The sequence below is a fragment of the Amblyomma maculatum genome, chromosome 1 (assembly GCF_055883805.1).
Source record: "Amblyomma maculatum isolate TAMU_Amacu chromosome 1, ASM5588380v1, whole genome shotgun sequence".
Classification (NCBI taxonomy): domain Eukaryota; kingdom Metazoa; phylum Arthropoda; class Arachnida; order Ixodida; family Ixodidae; genus Amblyomma; species Amblyomma maculatum.
Window position 1 is genome coordinate 393,861,114 of NC_139344.1, and position 16,737 is coordinate 393,877,850.

At 48.0% G+C, this 16,737-nt stretch overlaps 1 protein-coding gene across 2 annotated transcripts in view; it reads right to left on the bottom strand.

Moving 5' to 3' along the window:
* The window catches only part of LOC146208591 (uncharacterized), a 34,472-nt gene extending 26,121 nt beyond the window's left edge, over nucleotides 1-8,351 (bottom strand). The window contains exons 1-2 of one of the 2 annotated variants that reach the window (XM_084595177.1): nucleotides 8,110-8,351; nucleotides 7,201-7,535 (exon numbers count right to left, since the gene is read on the bottom strand). In XM_084595177.1, the coding sequence (XP_084451303.1) occupies nucleotides 7,201-7,535; nucleotides 8,110-8,112 (338 nt within the window). In that variant the 5' untranslated portion in view covers nucleotides 8,113-8,351. Of the gene's footprint in view, nucleotides 1-7,200; nucleotides 7,688-8,109 lie in introns of those variants that run through there. The other variant, XM_084595168.1, reaches the window with a different exon arrangement.
* Nucleotides 8,352-16,737: the final 8,386 nt, after the last annotated feature.

The window sequence follows — 16,737 nt, forward strand, 5'->3', positions numbered from 1 at the left end:
ATTTTTTGCTGTCAACCGACCTATTGGCCTAAATTTCACGCCACGTGGGTAGTTAGGGTCCAAAATTTCCTAGACTCTTTAAATGGTTCACTTCCTAGCATTTTTCCCATGTAAACCAGCGGGTCGTCTGTTGAAATTGTCTTTGACGACATATTCCCGAATAATTCTAAAAACTTATCAACTGACGCATCTTAGTGTAATGAAAAGGCAGGTGTGGGTATATATTGTCCGCATCTAGACTGGTCTTTTTCTGTACGTCTTCCGGACTTCACCCCAATTTTTGAAGCGGAGTTTCTGGCGGTGGTACTTGTTTTACGGAAACTATACTTCACTTTTTCTAATGTGGCTATAATTTCCAACTCTCTACCCTTGTGTTCATCCCTCTCTTTGTCAGTGCTGCAGTTGTAAAAACCTTCCTCTCCCTGATTCCTCGACAACTGAAACTTGTACATATGGTATTGGTACCAGGCCACAGCAATGTGACTTTAAATGAATATGCTGATAGCTTGGCAAAAGAGTCCTTCAATGGCCTTACGCCATTTCCTGCTTTATCCTTTCCTGATGGATGGTGTGGGAATGGATTGCCGTCTATGGCGTTTAACTTCTCCGCCAAACTAACCATAGCGATGTTGAAGAGAAGGGGCGAGATTACAGATCCTTGAGGCGTACCCTTTGTTAGGTCTCCGCCAAACTAACCATAGCGATGTTGAAGAGAAGGGGTGAGATTAGAGATCCTTGAGGCGTATTCTTGTTAGGACAAGATCAGGATGCCTAACAAAGGTGCGTCTCAAGGATCTGTAATTTCGCCCCTTCTCTCCAACATCGGTATGGTTAGTTTGGCGGAGAAGTTGAACGCCATAGAAGGCATTCGGCATTCAATGTACGCCATGACAACGATTTGAACGACGGAGGGCGCGAAAGGTCTCAAGGAGGAGAGGCTACAAGCAGCCGCGGATTGTGTCGACAGCTACGCAAGGGCTAGGGGACCATAGGGAAGTATATAGGCCCCGATACGACGGTAAAGTTGGCCTCACCGTTGTGCTAGCTGGGGCTCGCATACCAGAAATGCACGTGCTGAGAGTGTTGAGAATGTGGATTTAGTCCAACCAGAGGTCGGACCACACGATCAGATTGCTATCTGGAACTGCGGCCCAGATAACGAGAATGATTAGGCGAGTGACCTATAGAAGAAAGAGGATGAAAGAGGAAGACACGCTCAAGTTAGTGCTGGCGCTTGTGGTAAGCAGATCCACATACAGTCTTTCCTGTCAACACCCGAGCCAGACGGAGAAAGAGCAAGTGGAAGCAATCCTCAGGAAGGCGTACAGACAGCGCTGGGGCTGCCAATAAGAACAGCAAACGCGAATCTAATGGCCCTTGGCTTAACAAACACATACGAAGAGGACCGGGAAGCGCAGCTTGTCTCTCAGAAGATGAGGCTACAACGCACTACGACGGGACGAGCTCTCCTCCGAGGCTGAGGCTGATAAAACTTTATTCACAATATGTGGGATGAATAGGGAAAGTCAGCTAGCGTGCCGCAGGCCGGGGAGACTTTTGGCTACGCCGGCCCATTCGACGACCTTGAACTGAATTCCAGGATCATCGCTGGACCTTAGCTTGTCCCAAGCTTCTTTAGAGGGATCAGGCAAGAGGACTGGGCTATCATGGCCACATACTGGAGATTGAACGGACGAGAGACATACCGGACGCGATCCGGTCTAGGTTTAGCTCTAATTCCCAAGAACATGCATCCTATCGTTCATCACGGTAGGCGTAGGGCCAGGGCGGAAGCCTTAGCCAAGACCTATCAGAACAAGGACACCGTCTCTGTAGATGCGGCGATGCACTCAAACGAAAGAGTTGCGGTGGCGACGGCGATAGATTTCCAGCTAAAGGAGAAAATGAGCGCCTCGCTACGGAACTGCACAGTGTCGCCGAGGAGGCCGCTATTGCTCTAGCGGTCGCTGAGGGCAATAGGCCCGTGTGTTCGCTGGTAGTTATGACCGATTCGCAAAACGCTTGCCGAGGATTCACCAACGGCATGATTGGCTAAAAAGCGGCCGCCGTCTTGAAGGCCGGCGGGATAAGCGACGCAAAACAACTCGTACTTTGGGCTCCGGGGCACGTCGGCATTACCTGGAACACCCAGGCCGATCTCATAGCTCGGGGTTATGCAAACCGAGGGAGGTCAGAGGCCGAAGAGAGCGAGGCAGTGACTCGTACCTACGCAGACATTTTGGTGCACTACCGGGGGACCAGAAGACGGTATCCTCCGCCCCACAAGTTGTTAAACAGTGAGAAGTCGGTGTCTTGGCGGCAGCTACACACAAATTCTTATCTACGCCTGTCTTTATTCAGCAAGATACATCCGACAGTATACAGGGACACATGTCCCTGGTGTGGACAGAGACCGACAATTTATCATATTCATTAAACCTGCCAGAAAATAGATGAAGTGCCGATAATTCACAACGCCACGCAGGAGCAGTGGGAGGCTACGCTGTCCAGTTCGGAATAGAAAGACGAGTTTTGGCTGGTTGAACGGGTCATTCGGGCAGCAAAGGCCGCGGGAGTCCTGGAATGAGGACCTAACCACGGGAGCTCTACATTATTATTATTATTATTATTATTATTATTATTATTATTATTATTATTATTATTATTATTATTATTATTATTATTATTATTATTATTATTATTATTACTATTATTATTATTATTATTATTATTACTATTATTATTTGTTTTTGCATTATATAAAGTTTGCTTTCTCTTTTTCTCTCTCAATGGCCCCGTATTATCTATCCTTCCGGCGACAGCGTATATCACCGCAACGAGGTTTCGGAGAAACATTTTATTAAACATGCAAACTTGATATCTTTTAACATCTCATGACTACCTACATCTAAAATATTCCTGGAGTAGGAAATTATGTCATCCACGGCAACCTGAGATTTCTCTAACAAGGCTGCGATGGCGTATCCCACCTCTAAATTTCTATCTTCATAGGTCTGGTTTGGCACGTTCTCCAGGCTGTGTATTTTGCGGTGAACGGGAATCATTAGATCACTTTTTATTGTTTTGCCACCGCTTCACTACGTTGAAAAGACAGTTGTTGGAAAGGCCATTGCGACAGTTTGGCCTAAGTTTAAGTAGCCTGATATTGTTATCATTTGGCGCCACCATCCTTGGACAAAGTCACAGGTCTGTTTTTACCGCCATGCAAATTTGTTTACTGGAATCAAATCGTTTGCCTTGCTAAATATTTCAAAATCACTTGTTATACAATTGCATTGTCAATATCCCGTGTGTGTTACGACTTTTCATTTTGGGTTTCATTTGTTTCACCTTTTCCGTCCTTTCCTCTACCTCTCCTATCACATACTTTTTTTTTTTACATGAAAGTATACTTCAAAAACTTTTTTGCTACCCAATTAATACTTAGCCGATCCCCCTCTGTGGGTATGTGCACTATGTTACTTGGACAACAACAACAACACAATACAGCGGCGGACGCCGCGGCTACCGCGAGCGTCTGTATCGAAGCTGTCACGCCTGGCGGGACGCATATAGAGACCATGGTAAATTTTTCGACCGTGGCAATGGACTGATTGGCATTAAACTTTTCTCGTGTGCCGTCGCCGAAAGCTGTTTGTTTAAAGCATGTGGTGAGGATTTGGATTTGGTTGAACACGTTGCACGAAAAGGAGTCGCTTGTGCGTTCACCCAGCAATGTGTTCTCAGCGCTCCGGTTCGAGGCATACAAATGGCAAACATCGAGCATCATGGCTTAGGCTGACATTTAAGGTTTTTCGGAATTTCTGCAAGGTGGTTCATAGTCCACCGGTTATGCGAAACTGACTGACGGCGACTATACTTCATGCAAAGGGCTACATGACAGGTCACTAAGGAGGTCCGTAGGGAAAGACAGGTAGCACAGAAAAGAAGTATTGATATTGGAGGTGATTAACAGGCTGGTGGATATTTCGGACCCTTGCGGACTTGATACTTTCGGCAAAGGTTGTGCGCATTTACTATGCTTTGGAGACGCAGGTATGCCCTCCGGTGCAGAAGACTATGTCACATTTATCAATCGAATGCTGCTAACTGGGTGTCACGCACTGACATAATGATACACCCCCGGTAAACTGTCATCAAGATGGTGGTCGCCGCACGCATAAATCATGCGTCAGCAGCATACAAGTCTCGTTTGTACGCCCTTGACCGGTGTTCGCCGAAAAGGAGGCTTTCATCAGAAGGCGGCCTCCTCGGCTAGGTACTCGATCGGTGCTAGTCGCCCCAGAAGCGTCTGCGAATTCATTTAGCGCGTGACCTCGACGTGTCTTTTTCCTCCTAATGTCCGATGGCGATGACTGAAGCACTGCACGCACATTATAATGCCTACGGAAGGTGTCATTTACTCAGCGTTCCACTTTTGCACTGCAGCCTTCTCTCGTTAACTGACGTGCCACGACCCGCTTATTTTCTTTTTCTGTGTACGCGCATTTGTTGTGCGCCGCCGTTTACTGAGGCTGCTGCTGTTGTCGTGACGGGCTGTTTACGAGGCCACGCGCGAGGAAAATTGAATTTCCATCACAGTCGAACGATAGGAATGTGAGCCTGCGGGTATTTCCTATCCAAGTTTTTTCTTTGTTCTTGTGATCATTTTCTGATGACCGGGATTGCCCACTGCGGCCTCTTTTAAGTTCATTAGCAATGTACTGACTATAATCGCTCTACAGGCATGGTTTGGACGAATGTTTCCGAAAAAAGTTCAGGAAGCCGAAAAAACAAACTTTACGAGGTAGAAATGGACAAAATGGTTTAAATTCGTCACAGATTAATTGCATATACGCATTTGTTTCACGCAGAAAAGGACACTTTATGTGAGATTTTGTGGCGTTTTTCGGCGCAGTGTTCACTGTAATGACTGTGTGAGGAGCACAGGCGTTCGCTGTCGCAGTCTTCTGGTACTAGCTTGAGAGACGCCGTGAATTAAGGCCTGGGGATAAAAAATACCGGCATCCAACCTTTCTTAGAGGCCATCGCCATCCTGTGTGCACAGTACGCGCGCATATATACATGGGCGCACATACACAGGCGCGATCAAATTAAAAAAAAAAATGCGCTCGTTCCGCCACACTGCGGCTGCAATTTAGTGTTGCGAAAATGAGCAGATCGCATCCGCATGTCTTTTTCAAAGGATGACAAATGAGAAACACAGTGGTGTTGTGTCAGCCGCAGCTAAAACAAAGAAAAGCCACCCATATAGCAGCGGGACGTTGCCAAGATCATGAAGTCCTATAATGCTATCCGGAATACTTTATTAGTGCGGGAAAAACCTTGTCTTACATTTCTATACAAACACTACTTATATTTCTGTTTTTCTTGCTGTCCTGCATAGAAATGACACGACGCGTATCTCCAGTTTTCAGTAGACCCGTACTTCAGCCTCCTGACCGGAGTTGTGCAATCCCTATTGTCGCGGCTAATTGGATAACTGACGCCTCTTTCAGGAGACAGTTGCCAATCTTCTCTTGTTTCCTCCTTTGAAATAACCCTCCATTTCGCTCATGTCAGCTTAGGCGGCTGTCTGCACACTCAACGTCAAGCGTGAGACACGTACATACGTGTTTGCCCAGCGCTTCATCGATGGTTTCGCCATTGCGTCACGTCTCCGTAGCGGCTCTCGACGCGTGGTACGTATATGCACAGGACTCATCAGTGGGCGCCACGCAAAATGTACGTGATCGAATCCGTCCCTAAAAACGTGTACCGCGGGGAGACAGAAAAGACTCAGAACGTTTTGGCGCGCAGCCCAATTGCTTCGGCTGATGAAAACAACCAAGTAACGACGGCAGTTTATTATGTTTGCGTCACTATAGCGCTTGCGCCCGAATGGTGTCACTTCGAGGCGCACTCTTGCGGCATGACGGTGCTCTCCCAAACCAAGTACGCCGTCTCTGGAGTCTTCACCACGGGTGGATGAATGGAGAGGATTCGCACTCTCCTTCGCATGCCGAGTCGTAGCCGTCGACGTGCCAAGGTGCCACGGCGCCACGGCGCGCCATGCTGTCGTGCAGTCGGGGGTGACTGCGACTGACGACACCTTGCGCGCTCCTGGACGCGAATATTTGTACTTTCCAATCATGATGGCCGACCCTCGAATGTTGACGAACTGCTGCTGCCGGATGTTGTGCCAATTTGTCAGTGATGCCTGCGACGTGGATACATATTTTGGGCAACTTACAGTAGCCTCTCTCGGACGATGTACGAATGTCGCACATCGGGGCCTGGTATATGGTGGCGATTTGGCCAATGCGGCATCGCCGGAACTCCTGCCAGAATGTTCACATCCTGACATAGTCCATAATAAAGTGCTTGCAAAGGCGTCCTTGGACATCCAAGAAACCTTGCGCCGAAGTTAATTGTTATGTCTTCGATATGTCCTTGTGTAAGATCACTCTAGGCATTATGAAACATGGTTTGGAGCAAGTAGCGCGTACTGTGTGCAGATCATGCCCGTTAAGTTATAAGCAGTGAAGGCAGTTGTGCTAATCGACAATAAGTTCCTGGTTCGGCGGGACCCACAGCCGGCCGTTGTCACGGTGACTAACGACTTTTCACCTGCGGTTTTCTGGACGAAACACTGTGACACGACACATATAGTACCAGGAACTTTTTCTGACGCGAATGGGGCCACGAGTGCAGTAGCAAGGGTGCGCTTGGTCTTCTTAAATCCCTCTGAGTCATGGACTCGCTTAGCGTCTCTTGATGTGGCGTGGAAGACATCACCAGTATAAGCTCTGCTCATTTATATCGGTATGTTATCTGTTTCAATGATACCGTATACAGTATTGCCACTTAACGAAAAACCAAAGCAATTTGGTGAATGTGTATGATATGTAAGCACGCGCACATAAAATTTCTCAGAAACTAAGTGATTACAGCGACGTAAGCAGAACACCCTACTATGCTGTTTCCATACATATATTCGCCCATACTGAGCGCTTATGATACGAATAGTTATCCAAAATAAGTCCAGCGGCTATTCGAAGACTGGAGTTGAGCGTCAAATCTTAGACTACTGATGCTGTATCATGGTCTGCCTGAGCAATAAAAGACTGCGTTTTTGGCACCTTTTATGAAAAACCTATGGCATTGCCAACTATCTGTGTTCTGGCTTCTATTGCTTACCTGAAGAAGTCGAGGTGTGGGTCTCCGAAGCCAGGGAATCGAGGGAAGCTGAACTTGGACGGGTCCGGCAGCAGGCTTCGTCCCTCCACGTCACCATCGGGGTCGTCGCGGATGAACTTGCGCCTGCCATCCTTGCCTACTTGGTAGTGCGTGAAGCGGCTCTTGCCGCTCGAGTCCTTGTAGCCCGAGCGGCCCATTATGATGCCGTCAGGGCCGAAACTCTCGTGGTGGTAGCTGCTGACAGAGTACGAATTTCCCTGGCCGGCCGCCCGCGAACTCCATGAACACAGCAGGACCAGCACCAAGAGTGACACCGCAAACCGTGTACCCGCCAACTGCAGTAGGATAATGATGGGGTTCGCCGTGTGCCTAAATCTTAATTCACTTTGTTGCCTGGTTAGTGTGTGATGAGGACCCATCACGGCACTGAAAGCGACTGCTGGGAAACCAGTATGAGAGATCCCACTGCAGTAGAGCACACTGGGCAAATCCGTGATGATGCCAATGCAGGAATGCGTTAGTCTCGACTAGAAGCAACACTCGTAAAGCGGCTTGCGCAATGCACCGAGCAGCAGCTAGACAGATTAACCATTCGGCACGCCTGCTTGCTTTGCATTGATTTGCTGCGCTGTTCGCGACGAACAGGTCATATGGTAATTTCAAAGTGCACGACGTCGAGTAGATGGAACAGGACGATCAAGGTGGAGTTCATAACGGTAAAAGAACTCCCACCCAGTCTGGAGCTTCTGTTACAGTTACTTGCGAATCTCCCGTAACGACCAGCGCAATCTCCATCCAAGAAACGCCGCGACACCATTATTTCTCTTTCCGTGACGTCCACTCCATTGTTTTTGTCGCCCTATAACTCCAGTGCTCGCGCGCTTTTTTGCAAAGCTGATCGACACTGACCATTGTGAAGATGTCTTCCGCGTAGATCCCGCGCCGCGTCTGCAGACAAGGCTCTGAGAGAAAATAATCCGGCGCAATCGATTAACCTCTGCAGTGGAGAGTATATATAGGAGACCTGGATCGGACCCTCGTCTCGCGCCTTCTAGGAAGCCACCCGGACGATGCAGGAAGCTAAAATCCCGTGCGACTGGGCGTCCTTGGGTGAAGCGTGCCCGCCAGACGTGGCGGCATCTCGTGTCGGCGCTGCCATCCCCGCTCCATTCGTCTCCACGCCACCGATGCGCTGATTTCTGTCCCTGGGGGAGGGACAGCTTGACCGTAGCCGGAGGCGTTTCTTCTTGCGGTGCGCGAACCGTCGCGTCGCTTACCCCGTGGGGAAGGGAAGGGGGGGGGGGGGGGGGGCTGTAACAGCTCCAGCCACCTTGCCGGGGCTTCAAAGCACACGCACACATCCCCGCTTCCATCTTTTCTTTGCTTTTTTGTGTGTGCGTTTGAGCCTATCTTTTTGCCACATTTCTACTTTCTGGAGCGCTCCCGCTATGACTACGCGATGAGACTGCTAATGTCCCTCGGTCGATGCAAGAAGAGTAGTCTCTTTACGCCACCAGATTGTGCGTGTGCAGGCTTTTGGGGTGCTGTTACAAGATCTGCATTTCATCGTGCTGCGATTACGAAACGCAGTTGAATTAAGGCACGTTTCTCGTCGTTTGGCAGGCTGGTTTAGACTGAAGACAAAAAAGGAAAATATCGCGGACATTCCGCGCGGTTACACCGAGTACAGCCCATGAATGCTCGCTGTCTTCCTTCAGCACCTGTCCTGCTGGATACGAGCCAGACATACGGACGTTGCAGAATCTCTTCTAACACCTTGTTCTGACCAATACATATACCACCAGTGTATGTGCACGATTGCCGGTGACAAGCGAAAAATATAAAGTAGGTCCCGTGTCTCGACCGCGCAGAGAATCCTATTAGTGTCGCTTTATTGCCTTCGATGACCCCGTTGGTTCAAGAGGGCAGGGATGATAAATACCTGCGTCACACCGGCTCAACCCCCTCTCTCTTTCTTCAGGTGTCTGCCTGAGCATGCAGGCGGACGCGGATGCCTGCGCCGCATGGTACGAAGGTCGTCCAGCCAAGTCTTACACTGTGTACAACCTCGACGCCGAAAAGAAATCGAAAGGGAACGATCATTTACCAGGAGGATGCGAGCTGTCGCGCTTTCACCGTCGGCAGTGCAATGCAGTGCGCTTTGTATCGGTGATGTTGTGGGTGTATTTAGTATTAGTACTACCGTTACAGGTCGTTCAAGGGTCAGTGGTTCGTCTACAGGTTTCATTATCATGCGGAGTCGCTTTCAGCAGTGCCACGCGTAACAGCCTACGTGACTGAACTGCACTTAATTTTAATTGCCGGAAGGGGCATGGGGTCGTTGCTAACAGGATCATCGTAGCCTGCGCAGAACATGAACAGATAGCCTGGAAACTGTCTAGATACTTGTAGAAGGGCGCTATTTCCGCTATCGCTATTGCGTGCTATGGATGGAGTGCACCAGGACGCTGCCTCCATATAGAGCACGTACCCATAGTTGTTTCTCAAAGGGGTGCACAAAATACTTTGCAGCCTATAGCGTCATTGCATAATGCCCTACTAGTTTTTCCAGTATACTCCTACGGAAAAAAGAAAATAATTTTTCGTGTTTGCTCCTTTTCGAATTCCTTTCTTGGTGATCCAACTGCGACAAGACCGGCATTGAGTATCCGGCCCGGTGACAAACACATGTACGGAGCACACCATCTCCATTTTTTTTGCTGGCGCGGACCGAACAGCTTGCAAACGGGTGCGCCCTTATTATGGGCAGCTTCGAAATGGGGCGGGTAGTTCAGGTTCAAAGGGCGGACCTAAATCAATTTATGCATTTGCCTTATTATGAACGTAACCTGACGGATACGGAAGACGATGAAGAGTCGCCACTGTCATCATATGCCCACACCTGGACAAGGACCTGACAGCGGCCTCAGATGATCCCCGTTTCTGCTCCAGCCGCGGTCAGCGCTAATCTTGCGAATTTCTCATTCTCACCAGTCCACATGATTTTTTGAAGCCTTGACCTCGCTTCGACTTCCATGCTCACTTCAGGCTAAGGGGCCACAAGGGGCAAGCGCGGTTATTTGTTCAGAGCATTGCAGGATCTGGTCAAGGATATTTCTTTCATTCAGGTATGATGGCGTCCTGTAGCATTTCGAACTTCCCTGGAAGTGAAGCTGCTTGCCTTGTAGATGGCTGGCCGGTCACGCCGACGACTATAAGTACTGAACCATGTTGTAAACAAGACGTGCATGCAAGGCCGTACCCTCTACATCGTTCCGGCACACGCCGGTGCTAATTAGCAAGCGCGGTACGAATGGTCGGCTATTGGACGAATGCCAGTTATTAAGGCTTGACACAAATGTTAGACGGACGTGGAAAGGCTATAAGTATACCTTGTGTAGCAACGAGAACAGAGTACGGAAAGGATTACAATAAATACAGATCGAGTGAAAATAGCGCTGTCCTCCAACTGTTTACTTAAATTGTAGCCCTTATGTAAAGCAAGAAAACGGTGTGCTTGACTGGCTTAATTTATAGTCGTATACAACTCAAGTCTCCAGGAACTACTGCACGGGATTCTTCTGCAACAGAAAGTTGCCCCCTGTTAAAGATTTTCTTGCTACCCAAATGAAATCTAACCACTAGAACGAATTATAACCTCAAGAATTTCGATGCCTTTGGCTTTCATGGCATAGTCTCATATAAAAAACTTACTTATTTTACTGTTCATTGCAATAATACACGCGCTGCTGAGCATCATGGCCCATAGTTACCAGTTGCTTTATTTAATTTGGCTCCTAGAAAAACATGATCGTGTATGAGCTTAGCGATGGGGTGCTTATATGCTGATAACCTCAGCATATAGTTAAAGTAGTTTTTTTTTTTTTTTTTTTTTTTGCTGGAAAATAAAATCATTTAGCTGGTTTAGACCACATTTAGCTATAAAATGCACGAAATATCAGTTTATAAGATAGGGACATCTTGCACCAGAGACCTCCTACAGTAAGTAGTTACATCTATAACAAATTGATTTAGGTTAATAAAAATCTGTCGCTGCATATACTATCAGCCTAGCAATGAAATGTGAACGTGCTTTTTTGGAATGTCGTATTTTACGGTCGCATGGACGTTCCTTCGATTTTCGATGTAGCAAATTTGTTCACAGCTGATGCAGCACTTCGCCTCTCCGCGGAGGTGCAGTGGTAAGACGCCCGAATACTGTGCCGGAGTACCCGGGTTCGATCCTGACCGCCGGCGGCTGAGTTTCGACGGAAGCGAAACGAAGAGGCGTCCGTGTGCTGTGCGATGTCAGCGCACGTTAAATATCCACAGGTAGTTAAAATCACCCTATAGTCCTCAACTACGGCTCCCTTTTGTCTCTTTCTACTTTCACTCCAACCTTCCTCCCTTCCCTTACGGCGCGGTTAAGGTGTCCACATAAACACGTGTGACATATACTGCGCCTTTCCCTTCCCGTAAACCAAATATTATTCTTATTATGCAGCACTTGCTTCGTGCAGGGCATCCAGTTTGGGCGCCATAAATGCGGAATTAGGCCGTGGTTATCGACTCGAGAAAGCTGAGCGCGCGACTGAGCTTCGATTTGATCATGGTTCTCGAAAACGTGAAACCACATAGCCAATAATGGATCTATAAAAGCTCACTTAGCCTGTTGGCTCTGGCTCCGTATCCACGGAAGTGTCAAAGAGGTGCCTAGTGTAGAGACCCGTCACAAGAAAATGCCTGTATCGGCTGTGAACAGACTTCATGCAACGCAAATGGAAATAACATTCGAGCCACCGATGAATGCAAAATTAACTACTGATAGTGAACTGCGCACGAGAAAACAAGAATGGGTGAAAGTTAAATTGATTCATATGTGACGTGCAGGCTGTTGCAAGTTGGCTATAAAGTAAAGATAATGGCGAGGGCTTACAGGAGCACGAAAGTAATGCGGACTGTGGAAGGAATATGGGATTGCCCAGAGAAAATAAAACCGTAGAAACCCGCCGGGCGAGAATTGCGTCCTGCTTTCTCTCTGGGCAGTGTTCCAGTGGCTGAGTGTGCACTGAATTAAATTATAACAAAGCTGGACATTCGGACTGCTGGCGTACTGCGAATATTAATACTTCGGCGCTCGGAGATTTTCGATTCAACTCGCAAAAAAAAAAAAAGAAAAAAAAAAAAAAAGGGAGATAAAAATCGGCATGAGTCAAATGTTTTCGTTCGCAGCACTGCTCTATTATTTTTGTTTTGGTTCGCTACCGCCAGCAGTACCAACGCTGATTTGTAGGCAGTAGCTACCGATATAATCTCTCGGTGCCGACAACAACATGAGAAAAAAAAAATTAGGGTGCCAATAGAGTAAGGGTTTAGCTAGAAGTACGTGAATTATAGTTATTTACCGAGAGAGAAACGCGTGTGAAAGCTCTCGTGCATTTTCGCTTGGTTTACTGGCTGATTTCTGGACTTTTATTTCATCCCAAAGACACGCGCGGGCGCACACACATATACACACAGAGAAGAGGCGGAGATGCCATCCTCTCGACTTAAACGGCTGCACTTGATGTCGAGATTTGTTTTACGAACTGGGAAGGTCGAGATAAAAGGCAGCTAAGCTTGACTAAGCCATCGCTTATATGCTAGGCAGGCGTCTGTGTGGCGATGTTATCAATAAAAGAAATCGATACGCAGATTCAACTTTGAATGAATAGGCATAAAAACCGAATATATGAAAATTAAGAAATAAATAAAATTACAAGAGACCTTCGCGATTAAAGTAGTGAAAGGCGAAAGTCTGAGTACCGCATTCTGCTACGCAAGTTACACTAATTAGTAAGTAGCCGTTAGTAAATAATTATTTACCAATTAATTAGTTATTGATCATTCATTGCCATATGACCATATAAGGCACATACTGTGGTGGTGCGCTGTGATTGGTCGATACCTCTATGTTAAAGGCTTTCGCATAGGAATATATAGCACGCGTACGGCACATTAGGGCGATATTTTTTATAGGGTGCACGTAGATAATCGAAGCTGGATATTACAGAAGTCATTTGGTGTCATGCCGCGGTCTAGACAAATGCCATTACATGAATTCTACTTGGAATTCTTAAGAAGGTCGAAAACTAAATAAAAAAAAAAATGACTGGTTTTAGTTTAGCCCTGGGGCTACAATGAGGGTTATGGTGGACACCAGGTGAGAGGCAGTATGCTTCTATAACTTAGCTTACCTAGATATGCCAAATAACTTTTCAAGTCTTTACTTTAGGAGGCCGTTGTACTTGCAGAATTGAAGCTGGTCCTACAAATAATATAGGTAAGAAAAACTTTTCTCAAATAAAATTGTAGTGTGTGTTACAAGACGCACAGATGTCAGCCTGATAGGCGGATTCACACCTTGTGTGTGACGAATATCACTCCTCCCAGAGATTTCGTCACTCTGTGGACGTCACGGGAGAGCAAGACGGGTGCGTGGCTGTTCGTTGCCAATTTCGTATCGACCGCGGCCGTTGCTTTAACATCCCCTACCAACTCGACATACATTTCAGCTTATACGCAGGCGACATCACTATCTGGGCTAACCAAGGCAGTGATGGCGACATGGAACACGACTTACAATCGACCTACAATCGGCCCTCAACATAATCAACTCGCGCGGCTTAGCCTGCTCCCCTTCCACATCTTACTCAACCGCCCCAGGCCGCATGACCCTGCTCAACCACCCATCTCACTCACGCTAGGTAATCACCCCATTCCACTACTCCAAGATTCGAATCTTGGGACTCATGTTTCACTCCCACGGCGCGCACGGTGACACCATCCTAGCTCTCCAGGCTCAAGGTGCGCTGCAGCTTTGGCCGAACATGTGGCGCCGTCTGGGAGGCGCCGCTGTAAAAGGCGGCTGTCTGGATCCGCAACCGGGGGTAGCGCCGACGCTGTGTTCCGATTTCTTTTTGGTTCCCCGTAAGAATAAAAAATAAACAGCGACTAATACAAGGGCCTGTACTTACTTAGTCATTTCGAATCTCATATCGCACCCATTGCTTTTCGTTTCGGCTACGCATTTCCCACTTTTTTTTTTTTTTTTTTTTTGTACAGTACTTGACGCTAGGTTTCTTTCAAGCATGCACGAGCGATCGCTTCTTTGTATCGAGCGCGCAACACGCGAAAAATACACACAAAAAAAACGGGTCTTTTTTTTTTTTTTTTTTTACTTCTGGACCCAACTCGAGCTCTAAAAGTTGTAACAACTACTAAAAGCTGTTGTAACCAGCGCTGGCAGGTCTTCGGACACAGCCTGTGTTGTAGAGAGCGCGGAGCCTTCCTGCCCAACGGGAGCTTTTCTTTTTTTTTTTTTTTTCTAACGACTTCCTAATGATAGTTTCCAGCTGTTCTCGGTGCTCGCTTTTGGGAAGCCTAGCCTGACGTAAAAGACGTAGAAGCACGACATGGAGAGCGAAGTACATTGCAGGAGTGCGCGCTTGCTGACTTCACACACGTTCATGGCTCCCCGCAAAGAGAAAACGTCCTTTTAAACTAACAGCTCGATCTGCTGTTGTGTTTATGGGTGTCATAATAGGTACAAAAAAAAAAAAACCGTCGAGAGGCAATCGGAAATCAAGTTGTTTCTTTTTTTTGCGGTTTCCTTGGAAATCATACGAGAGCGATGTGTCGCATCGTTAACAGTGGCACCCGGCCTTGCAGATGCAACTGGCACCCGTCATATTGCGTGGGTTTGCCAACAACTACATAAAAAAAATGATTACATATGTGGTGAAAAGACGCCGAAAGGGTTGAATAAAACTTACCTCCAAGCTGACTTCGTAGAAGGCGGTTTTCATTTCGTTAGCGCATTTTCTGAAGGCCCTTCTGCACTGTGAAGTTCCCCGCGCACTCCACGCACGTGCTGGCTTCGTAAAGTTTCTGACCGCGCACCAAGCAGTTATTCTTAAATCAAGTCTCAACATTCCCGATCACGCAAAATCCCCCGAACAGCACGCGCTGTGGAGCTTGCTCAGCTATGGCTGTTTTTCCGCGCACTGAACCGTCACCACTTATTTCGACGCATCGAGTAGAAAATAAAAACTACGGTAGAACTGCCGAGCGCCGAAAAAGCACGTGCACGCAAGGCCCGACGCCTTAGGGTACATCTCCATATACAGCCTGCTCGTCCCGTTGATTTTTTTTTTCTTTCTTTTTTTTTTTTAAGAGCCTTTCTATTGACCAACGGAGCCCAGCTCTCGGCTGTCGCTTCTGGGGGGTCTAGCATGCCGCTTCCACATACACTGCCACCGAGGGGAAAAGCCAGTGCTGCGCATTGCACACTGGCTTAGTTTTTGTTTTATTTATGTCTTTACTTTCAAAGTGCCATATTGTTCGGGTTCCGAATTCCTACTTCAAAGGAAAAAAAAAACAACCGTAGAGCCGCCAGCAGAAGCGCTCGCGCGCCGACGATGCGCTGCGCCCAAAGCGCCGGCTGCCGTCTTAATGGGTAGCGGCTTTCTTCGCTTTGTTTTTGGTTTATTTTTCAACACGCACACATGGTACATGTGTCTGTTATGTACGCGTGTGACAAGAGGCAGGAAATGACCGACAAAAGTTTTCTTCTCACAAGGTTTCTGCCGAGAAGAGTAGACTTCGCGTTCACTCCGCCGCCTCTCTTCGACGAGCAGACATACCACATATGGGTGCGCCGCCGGGAGGTGGCGCTACTTGTTCCGGAGCAGTGGCGCCTCCATACCAGCGCACTAGGCCCATAGTCTCATCCGGCGCGTGGCGAACCGGCGCGCTGGTCTGACAGAACGAAACACATTTCGCCTCACACAAGCCTACATCATGAGCCGCACGGCGTACTCATTCCCCTACCTCCCTTTAAAGCAAAAGGAGCGGGACCGCATCAAAGCGCTCCTCATATGAGCTGTACGAAGGTCTACTCCGCAACTCCTCTACTACCTGGCTTCTCAACTCGGTGCACACAACATATTTGAGGAGCTGGCAGAACCCACCCTAACAGCACAGCTGACTCGACTGTCGGGTACTGCTGCAGGCCGCACTCTTTTCTCTCAGCTAGGCATAACCGCGATGATCCATCCTACCTAGGGGGTCCCTTTTACGCTCTTGGCATTCCACCCTCTCCGTAACCCATATCTGGGCCCCAGCACACGCAGTCCTCCTGAGTAACGAGGAGGTCCACTCCCTCGTCCGAGGTCTCACTTTCCGGGCAGGAGTCGGATCCCGTACGAAAGTCCAGGAGCGTCTGCTTATCTACTACCGAGATAGTAGGCATGTTTACACCACCGGCTTCCTCCCTAACATTAACCGAGGCCTCCGACTGGCACCAACTCCAGACACATACTGCTCCCTACCCTATTCTCCTTCATGCCCGCTACCCCCATCAGTTCCTGTCCTCCTGTAAGCTCTGCGGGAAACCGGGAGACTTTTTCACGTCCTCCTCACATGCCCTACCTTCTCACATCCTCCATCCCTAACCACAGCGGAGTCATACGGGGAGACTCTCCTGGCCAGCTCCAC